This window comes from Saccopteryx bilineata, chromosome 7, assembly GCF_036850765.1.
Source record: "Saccopteryx bilineata isolate mSacBil1 chromosome 7, mSacBil1_pri_phased_curated, whole genome shotgun sequence".
Taxonomy (NCBI): Eukaryota; Metazoa; Chordata; class Mammalia; order Chiroptera; family Emballonuridae; genus Saccopteryx; species Saccopteryx bilineata.
Genome location: NC_089496.1, coordinates 91,902,898 through 91,913,468, shown reverse-complemented (window position 1 = coordinate 91,913,468; position 10,571 = coordinate 91,902,898). Strand labels below are relative to the sequence as shown.

The window sequence follows — 10,571 nt, the reverse complement described above, 5'->3', positions numbered from 1 at the left end:
GATCCAAGGCCCCAAGCAACCTCAGAAGCCCCGCCCTGTCCATCACAATGCCCCCCCCCGGTGCCCCCTGCAGAGATAACTTCCTGACTTTTTGTTATATTGTAAAATAATTTTCTTGCACTTCTTATAAACTCTACTGTTTTTCCTTTTCATCAGCGCCTACAAAGTTTCCTTCCTACATTATTTAATCTTTCACCAGTGCATAATTTGTCAAACATGCACTAGTGGGTGACAGTGCCACCCCCAGACGCTGCAAGGTGTGCCCCTTCCATGTGCCTCATGCTCACCCCTGTGTTGCGTGGGAACAGTGCTCAACATTCCCCTAGCATGACTGCAACCCTAAAGATCTACGAGTGTGACTAATCCCCTTTCCTGCCCCAGAGAAAGGCTTGTCCACTTTTGCCCCAAGTCCCTGAAACAAAAGACTACCACCTAGTGTCTGAAGGATGTGAGGTCTGTGTGCTGCACCTCTATCCAGCTCAAAATGCCAACAGTGATGAGTGCAGCAGAACATACCTTAGGACCATGAAATTTACTCCTTAAAGATCTTATTTCTATTTTCCCTACTCTCCTACCCAATTGAAAATCCTTCTGTAGCTAGAATAATCTTTTCTAAACAAATCTGATCGTCGTTCTCCTGTTTAAAACCATGTAATGTCTTTCCATGGCTCTTTAAAAAAAGACCAGAATTCTCAGCTTGACTTTTACGTGGCCTTTGGCTCCTTCTCCAGCCATATCTTTAGTATTTTCTATTCACCTCCCTCTGCTCCAATCACACTGCTCTCCCCAGTTCATCCAATCTGTTGTCCTGCCTTAATATCTTTGCTAAAACTGTCCTATGCCCATTCCCTTCACTGCCCAGCAACCACTCCTTATCCTTTGACTTTCAGTGAAAACAACACATGAACACAGAAACCATCTCTTGTTATAAAGTAATGTACTTTAATCTGAGGGTTACATAGAGATACCAAGGCAGGTTACAGAAGAAATTTTAGGAATAGTTTTATTAATTAGCCAGCTAGCTACCTGGGGCACAATCTCAAATCACATAGGCCTATTACAGTTCTGAGCCTGCTTTTATACAAAACCAGAAAGGCTTGGAACTCTAAGTTTAGAGTACAGTAGACCTTCCTTTAAATCCCACTCAGTTTTGCAGCCTTAGGCAAGTTCTTTTTCTTATCCTCAATTTCCTTATCTGTAAAATGGGGACGAAAGGGGATTTGAAGATTAAATGAAATAATGCCTGCATGAAGGTTGGAACGTCTGGCTCGGTCAGCATTCAATATTAACGTCTGCTATCGCTATTTACTAAGACTCATTATTTGCCACGGGATAGGTGAGGCCAACTCCACCCACTCCGAGGGACCCGCCCCTTGCTTTGTTCGACGCTCGCCCATTGGCTGATACACTGCAACACTTTCACCAATCCGCTCGGCTCTAGAGGGAGCGGGCCGAAGGGGCAAAGCCAATAGGAGCAGGGGTTACAGTATCATGGCTACGGTGCAAACAGTGGGTAGTCGGTGGGGGACGGCCACGCGCTCCGGAGTAACGGTTGCAGATCCGACCCGGGATCCAGCGTTTGCAGCCCGGGGCCCGGGTTTGAGAAACACAGCCCATGGCGCAAGGCCGGGAGCGAGAGGAGAACATCACTGGCGCCGGCAGCGCGTCCCTGTCCGTGAGGTGTGGCAGCGCCGCCCGGCGACTGACTTCGGGCTCGCGGAAACTTCCTCTGACTTACATCCCTTTCCTACGTTCTTCTTCCTCCCATTCTTTAGACCTGATCTCCCAGAAACTTTGACCTCTTCCCTTCAAACTCCACCGCCTTCCAGCAGACTCCCTCCCTGTGTAAGCTCCTTTCCCCACCCCTTATTCCGTGACCACATCTCCACCTGTCTTTCCCTGCCCCACTCTTCATTTTCCCGCCCCTCGCCCCTTTACCCAGCGTCGCTCTCCTCCCCTCTTCCTCCGTTTCCTGACACAGCCTCATGCGATTCTTTTCCTCCGGACTTTATATAGCTATTCCTCTCCACCATCCCATTCTTGTCGTCTGGTGATTTCCCCCCAAATGTAGGGCCGTCCATCTCTTCCTCCTACCTCCTAACCACTAGCTTTGACTTATGTGCATTTATAGCGGCCTTTGAAAAGCACGAAGCGCTGCACAGATAAAAGTGGTCTTTCTTTCCTAACACAGAGTGTTAACCTGCAGTCTGTTCATGCAACATACTACCCCGGCCTGGCTTTCCAGTCTCTTCAGGTTACCAAGCCAGTGGCCTTCCCTTACCTTCTCCATCAACAATCTTTTAGCAGATCCTTAATATTTAAGTAAAACTAGAATCTCCCTTATCTCATATTCTCCTTATTTCTAGCATATACCCATCACGCACTCCCTACTTAAAAGTATATTTCTTTTGTATTCTAACCTTTCATTCACGTTGACTTAATTCCTTTTATTTTCTACATTTAATCTGTATTTATAGATCTAAAATATGGCTGCACATGCTTCGTCTTTGTAAAGAAGAAATTTTCCTCCTCCACTCACAACTGCAAAGCGGGCAGACCTAGTCAAAGTTGTTTTTTAAAATAAAAGCTAATTATAAAAGAAAGGCCCGTGCTAGCTCTGGAAGCACATATACCAAAAGAAGGGCCCAAGATACACCCTGTTTTATGTTAGGATCAAGCTTCTCTTTCTCTCTCTCTCTCTCTCTTTCTCTCTCTGTCATTTTCACTTTTTCTTTTGCAAATATACAAGACCCAGAAATCCTTCTGAGATTTTCTCAGATTTAATCAGAGGATTTGCTCCACTGAAAAAGTTTTCTGAAGAAGGCTCTTGAGCCCTATAGTACTTTATTTATTTATTTATTTATTTATTTACAGAGACAGAGAGAGTCAGAGAGGGATAGATAGGGACAAACAGACAGGAACAGAGAGAGAAGAGAAGCATTAATCATTAGTTTTTCATTGCAACACCTTAGTTGTTCATTGATTGCTTTCTCATATGTGCCTTGACTGTGGGGCTACAGCAGACCGTGTAACCCCTTGCTCAAGCCAGCGATCTTGGGTCCAACCTGGTGAGCCTTGCTCAAACCAGATGAACCCGCGCTCAAGCTGGCGACCTCAGGGTCTCGAACCTGGGTCCTCCACATCCCAGTCCGACGCTCTATCACTGCACCACTACCTGGTCAGGCTACATTTAAACTTCTATGGTAACTGGACTCAAACTGGCCTCACAGCCAACATAAATGTTCTTTTATCTTAAAGACTGTTTTGGGCAGAAAAGAGGTGAAAATAGAATAGCTATGTTTTGAAGATTTTGATGACCTTTTTTGCTTGCTTGTAAAAAACAGTATTTGGAGTATATTATATTGATGGTGATCTATCTTTTCCCTAAAGATGGGTGCAAGGATTCCCTAAGCAGACTGTTCATTTCATCAACAACAACACCATTTGCTACTCTAGTGGCAATTTCATAGTTTTTATTAATATTGAAACCAAGAAAGAAACTGTACTCCAGTGTATGAATGGAATTGTGGGCGTCATGGCAACTAACACTCCCTGTGAAGTTGTGGCTTTTTCTGATCGGAAGCTAAAACCTCTCATCTACATATATAGCTTTCCTGGATTGACCAGAAAGGCCAAATTGAAAGGTATCCTGCAAGATCTTTCCTCTGCCATAAACTAAAGGATTTTGTTATACGATGTAACCAAACCTAGTTCTTATAACTCAGGGATAGTCAACCTTTGTATGCCTACCGCCCACTTTTGTATCTCTGTTAGTAGTAAAATTTTCTAACTGCCCACTGGTTCCATAGTAATGGTGATTTATAAAGTAGGGAAGTAACTTTATAAAATTTATAAAGCAGAGTTACAGCAAGTTAAAGCATATAATAATAACTACTTACCAAGTACTTTATGTTGGATTTTCGCTAGGTTTGGCAGAATAAATCTTTATAAAACAACTTACTTTAGTTAAATCTATCTTTTTATTTATACTTTGATTGCTCCGCTACCGCCCACCATGAAAGCTGGAACGCCCACTAGTGGGCGGTAGGGACCAGGTTGACTACCACTGGGCTAGAGCCTTGCTACACTTGATATGGAGAACAGACTGACAGCTGTCAGAGGGGATGGGTGTCAGGGTGTTGGTTAAAAAGGTGAAGGGATCAAGCAAAAAAAACTGCTCATAGACACAGACAACAGTATGGGGGTTACCAGAGGCAAAGGATTAGGAAAGGTAGAAGAGGAAAAATGGGGGATAAATTGTGATGGAAGGAAATTTGACTTTGTGTGGTGAATCCACTATCCAATATACAGATGATGTATTATAGAATTGTACACCTGAAACTTAAAAAAATTTATTAACCAATGTCACCTCAATAAATTCTATAAAATTAAAAAAATCCTTTCAGGAAAGAAAAAAAAAACCCAATTTTTTCTCTCTAATAGTTTATTAAAAATCCAAGTGAATTGATGCTATAAACTTCTAAAGATAAGTCTCTGAGCTTCAATTTCCTTTTCTGTGAAATGAGGATAATGGAAGTATCCACTATTAAGGTTGTGGTGATAATAAAGGAAATTATGTATATATATTATATATGTTATATAATATGTCATTATATATGACATGTGCCAATCAATGTCATCTCCATTTAAATTATTATTGACTCATTCTTCGATACAGCTGACCATACCAGGCTGCTGCCCATCTGCTGGAGCCCATCTAATAGTCCCTCGTTTAATACATCATGGACAGCCTGACCAGGCGGTGGCACAGTGGATAGAGCATTGGACTGGGATGCAGAAGGACCCAGGTTCGAGACCCCGAGGTCGCCAGCTTGAGTGCGGGCTCATCTGGTTTGAGCAAGGCTCACCAGCTTGGACCCAAGGTTGCTGGCCCCAGCAAGGGGTTGCTTGGTCTGCTGAAGGCCCGTGATCAAGGCACATGTGAGAAAGCTATTAATGAACAACTACGGTGTTGCAATGCGCAATGAAAAACTAATGTTTGATGCTTCTCATCTCTCTCCGTTCCTGTCTGTCTGTCCCTGTCTATCCCTCTCTCTGACTCTCTCTCTGTCTCTGTAAAAAATAAATAAATAAAATTTAAAAAAATACATCGTGGACAGAAATTGCAGGAGAGCTTAAGGCTGATTTGAGTTCTTTTTGGTCAAATAAATATTTGGATCAAGCCAGTGAACTTTACTACAATTTAACATCTTATTTCTGGGGAAATTTGTATTCTCACAGTTTAAAACCATAACTCATTTATACATTAGGAACTGTCTCTGTGGAATATAACTGCCCTTCATCTTTAAAGTTTTCTTAGCAGAGTTATTTGGCTATAGCCATATCCAAGCAATTCGAAGTTAATTCAAACCAATGGCCAACATTCATACTGAATAATGAAACTCCCAAGCATTCACAATAAAATTAGAAATAAGTCATCAAAGATATCCATTGTCACCATTATTATTTAATGTCAATCTGGAAGTTCTAGCCAAAGCAACTAAATATGAAACTAAGAAAAAATATAGCTATGGGAAAGCAGATGATGAGTAATGCAATAGTCAACTAGGACCAATAAAAGAGTACTCAATAAGATGCTGATTTCAAAATAAATATTCACGCAGTTAGAAGATTTAAATACTTTAAAATAATCCAAAGAAATATGATTGACCTCAGTGAAGAAAACTATAAAAATCTCTGATTTAAAATTATTGAAATATACAGAGACTTTCCTGAATGGGAAGCCTGGTATTTGTAGTTCTGATATTCTTCATAGAAAGTAATTCATAGTTTGTCATATGTTTTAGAGAGGCAGGAGTACTTAATTGAAATGATTCCAAAGTTCATCGGGAAGAACAAAAAGTATAGAATGGAAATAATTTGAGAGAGAGGGATGGTAAGGTACAATGTTTTTAACCCTTCTAACGTGCTATGGAAATTAAGGGTGTGATATTGGTGCATAGATCTCCATATCAGTGAAAGAGCTGAAGTCTGGGGACAGATTTTAGAATATAGAAATCTAAGTATTGCCCTGGCCGGTTGGCTCAGTGGTAGAGCATCGGCATGGCGTGCGGAAGTCCCGGGTTCGATTCCCAGCCAGGGCACACAGGGGAAGCACCCATTTGCTTCTCCACCCCTCCCCCTCTCCTTCCTCTCTGGAGCAAAAGATGGCCCGGGCGCTGGGGATGGCTCCTTGGCCTCTGCCCCAGGCGGTAGAGTGGCGCTGGTCGCGACAGAGCGACACCCGGATGGGCAGAGCATCGCCCCCTGGTGGGCGTGCCGGGTGGATCCCCGTCGGGCGCATGTGGGAGTCTGTCTGACTGCCTCCCCATTTCCAGCTTCAGAAAAATACAAAAAAAAAAAAAAAAAAAGAAATCTAAGTATATGATGATGGACACTCCCATATACACAAAAAATAGATGATATAGATTAAGCAACAATGGTGTTAAGGAACTATTTGAACAGAAGTATCAAGTTATATTCATCTTATACTGTACATCAAAACATATAACAAATGAAAATAAGAGATTGATATAAACAAAACAGATAAAACATGGTTAAAAGTAGAAGAAAATATGGTAAGAGAAAATACAGTTTTGAAAAGTAGAAGAAAATCGAAATGATTTTCGGACGAGAAAGAACTATTTATTTATTTATTTATTTATTTATTTTTTACAGAGACAGAGTCAGAGAGAGGGATAGATAGGGAAAGACAGACAGGAAGGGAGAGAGGTGAGAAGCATCAGTCATCAGTTTTTCGTTGCGACACCTTAGTTGTTCATTGATTGCTTTCTCATATATGCCTTGACTGTGGGGCTACAGCAGACCGAGTAACACTTTGCTTGAGCCAGCGACCTTGAGTCCAAGCTGGTGAGCTTTGCTCAAACCAGATGAGCCCGCGCTCAAGCTGGCGATCTCGAGGTCTCAAACCTGGGTCCTTCGCATCCCAGTCCGATGCTCTATCCACTGCGCCACCGCCTGGTCAGGCAGGGAGAACTTTTTACACAAAGAAAAAAAATTAGAAAGATTGGCCTATTTGATTACATATAAATTTAAAACTTAGGGACATAAGAAATACCATAGAAACTCAAAAAGCAAATAAACAGGTTAATATTTGGAACAAATATGATCAAATGGTTTTCAGAATAATAGGAAACAATAAGAAAAAAGACATATTACATTAGAACATGGAAGAGGAATTTGCCCACACCACAAACTACAAATGATCAAAAGCATCAAAAAATGTTTTATCTCAATATTCATTTTAAAAAGTGTCATTTAGATCTTGATGAGATTTTTCTGCTTACCAAGGGCACAAATTTTTTAAACCTGATAACTGCTAGGCAAAGTGCAGTGAAATTACTAGCACTCATTTTTTGCTGAAGGTAAGAGTGTAGATTTTTTTTTTTTTTACAGAGACAGAGAGAGGGATAGATAGGGACAGATAGACAGGAACGGAGAGAGGTGAGAAGCATCAATTACCAGTTTTTTGTTGCGACACCTTAGTTGTTCATTGATTGCTTTCTTATATGTGCCCTGACCGCGGGCCTTCAGCAGACTGAGTAACTCCTTGCTCCAGCCAGAGACCTTGGGTGCAAGCTAGTGAACTTTGCTCAAACCAGATGTGCCCGCGCTCAAGCTGGCGACCTTGGGGTCTTGAACCTGGGTCCTCCACATCCCAGTTTGACACTCTATCCACTGCATCACTGTCTGGTCAGGTGGGAGTATAAATTGATACACTCTTTCTGGGAAGTAAATATTTATCTGATTCAGTTAGACTGACTTCAAGAACTATAATTCACTATTAAGGAAATAATCAGAAATATGGTCAACGATCTGTATGCAAAGATGTTAAAAGCACTGTCATTGCACAAGACTGGAAACAAACTGTATCTCCAATAGCATGAACATGGTTAAATAAGTTAAAACATCCCATAAAGGGATATTATGTAAACATTAAAATTCACATTTTTCAAGAATTATTAATTATAAAATGCTTAATGTAAGGTAAATAACAAACCAATAGGAGTAACGTTATGTATGATCTAAGTTTCATTTAAAAAATGAATTATTATGTATAGTATTTAACCCATGATTATTATAGCTATAAAAAGCAATGTTCTATTTAAAGAAAAAAATATGTATTTTTTAAATGTAAACACAAGAAAATACCAAATTTGGTGGTAGGATTACAAAGGATATATTTTTCTTTTCATGCATATTTATATTTTCTTCAAAAGCCATGCTTATTTTAAAATTTAAAGCAAATATAAAAATGTAAAATTAATAATTTCCAGTTATAGGTGGAAATGTCTGTTTAGCGAGACTAGAAAATTATTAAGGCCTCTATGCCACAGAAAAATTTTGTTCATTTTTGTATTGAATGTTTAAAAAATACAAGCTCTTCTTTGTTGATCAGACTATGGTAAATAAATTCAATAAATGACAAAGTTTAGCATTATATTACAGTCAGTTAAAATGAGAAGGGTTAGAAAGCAGGAAACAGCCAATAAAAATACACAGAATGGAGACGAATGTGAAGAAGACAGGCCTGGGAAAGGGCAAAGCTTGCCGCTGTGGAACCGCGCTGAGAACAGCAGGTAAAGCAGGAAAACCAGAGCCTCATATATATGCAGAAGCAGGCACTGCCTTGTCATCCTTATGACGCTCGTTTTAACATATTGTTGCTAAGACTTAAAATCATGTTTCATTTCTTCCACTACAAGTAGAAATGAGAACAGTACTTTTTATAGTTGTTCCAAGAACTGGACAATATTAAGCTAAGGGCCAGATATGGCCCAAGGTATGGAGATAATAGAAGTAAGCTAGAAGTATTACACCTCCCCAAGGTATTTAAAGTTGTTTGAATAACTTTTCTAATTATAATGTTTCATATTTTATGAACTATTTTATGGTTCTTGGGTCATTTCAAATCTCACTGGTACACATGGTACAGTGTGCACAGTTGTGCATTGAAGTCTAAAGACAGTGAACTAATCATCTTAATTCACTTAAATATCTTTCAAAAATAGATCTTATCTTTACTCTTAATCTTGGGTTCAATATGTTAGAAATCAGCTAGGAGATCTCTTATTACAATAGTTAAATGTTTTTGAATTACATGAAATGTCTTAGAATAGGAAATTAAATTCTATACTATAAGTTGATCTCAGGATCAAGGATTAAGGCCTTGTGATGGATTTTATATTTTAGGCGATGTTCTTCTGGACTATACTTTACTTTCGTTCAGTTATTGTGGCACCTACCTGGCCAGTTACTCCTCTCTGCCAGAATTTGAATTGGCTCTCTGGTAAGTTCCAGCATCCTGCAGAATTCCTTTTATTTGGGTTACATTTGACCTGTTAAAGGAATTTACAGAATTCCTTTACATTAATTTACTTTTGCTTCTGGATTTTATTAAAGGACATATATATGAAAAATCTGAAACAAGGAAAAATGGAAGAAGTAAAAGTCCTAGTCATAACGTTTAATGTAACTATGTTTAGGCATAAAATTTGGTAAGGCAAAGCTATATGAGAGCTAAGTTAATGATCATATTCCTCTTTTTATTAATGTGTTATAATATTTCCTTTTTCAGGTAAAGAATACATTTATGACTACATAAACTTTTTTCTTAAACAGTGCCTATGAGTTGTTTGCATATTTTCCACTAATAAGATAGTCTCTATATTAGAGCTCAGTTTGAAGTAATTGTTTTAAGAGACATGAGGACAGTTATATGTTCAGAGAGAGACATATCTGCCATCTGTACAGGAAATACCTGTGGATAAGATGTACCTGTTTCTTTGTTTTGTTTTGTTTTTTTGCTGGGTTGTTCCATGTGGCCAGCTTCAAAGTGGCACTCACTCTTCTGTCCTGAATATAAACTCCTTCAGGGGAGTCTTATTAAGGGAAAGTGCAGATTGTTCCAGGAACGACTGAGGATGCTCCTTATTTATTAGTATTTCTTATACAAAAATGTAATAATCTAGGTTTGGTGAGCCACGTTTAGTTTATGCAGAGTTTTTGTAGAAAGCTTTATTGAGGTATAATTTACATATAACAAACTGTTTATATGTACATATATATATACACACACACACACACACACACATATATATATATACACACACACACACACAATTTGGTAAGTTGTTTTTTTTTTTTGTATTTTTCTGAAGCTGGAAACGAGGAGAGACAGTCAGACAGACTCCCGCATGCGCCCCACCGGGATCCACCCGGCACGCCTACCAGGGGGCGACGCTCTGCCCACCAGGGGGCGATGCTCTGCCCCTCCAGGGTGTCGCTCTGTTGCGACCAGAGCCACTCTAGCGCCTGGGGCAGAGGCCAAGGAGCCATCCCCAGCGCCTGGGCCATCTTTGCTCCAATGGAGCCTTGCTGCGAGAGGGGAAGAGAGAGACAGAGAGGAAGGAGAGGGGGAGGGGTGGAGAAGCAGATGGGTGCTTCTCCTGTGTGCCCTGTCTGGGAATCGAACCCGGGACTTCTGCACGCCAAGCCGACGCTCTACCACTGAGCCAACCGGCCAGGGCCACTTTGGTAAATTTTGACTT

General features: G+C 40.1%; 1 protein-coding gene across 5 annotated transcripts in view; it reads left to right on the top strand.

The window, feature by feature from the left end:
• The first annotated feature begins 1,510 nt into the window (after positions 1 to 1,510).
• The window catches only part of CFAP43 (cilia and flagella associated protein 43), a 118,664-nt gene continuing 109,603 nt past the window's right edge, over positions 1,511 to 10,571 (top strand). For 4 of the 5 annotated variants that reach the window (XM_066238800.1, XM_066238799.1, XM_066238801.1 and 1 more), the window contains exons 1-3: positions 1,511 to 1,680; positions 3,391 to 3,644; positions 9,214 to 9,310. In XM_066238800.1, coding sequence (XP_066094897.1) covers positions 1,616 to 1,680; positions 3,391 to 3,644; positions 9,214 to 9,310 — 416 coding nt within the window. In that variant the 5' untranslated portion in view covers positions 1,511 to 1,615. The remainder of the gene's footprint in view (positions 1,681 to 3,390; positions 3,645 to 9,213; positions 9,311 to 10,571) is intronic. The other variant, XM_066238802.1, reaches the window with a different exon arrangement.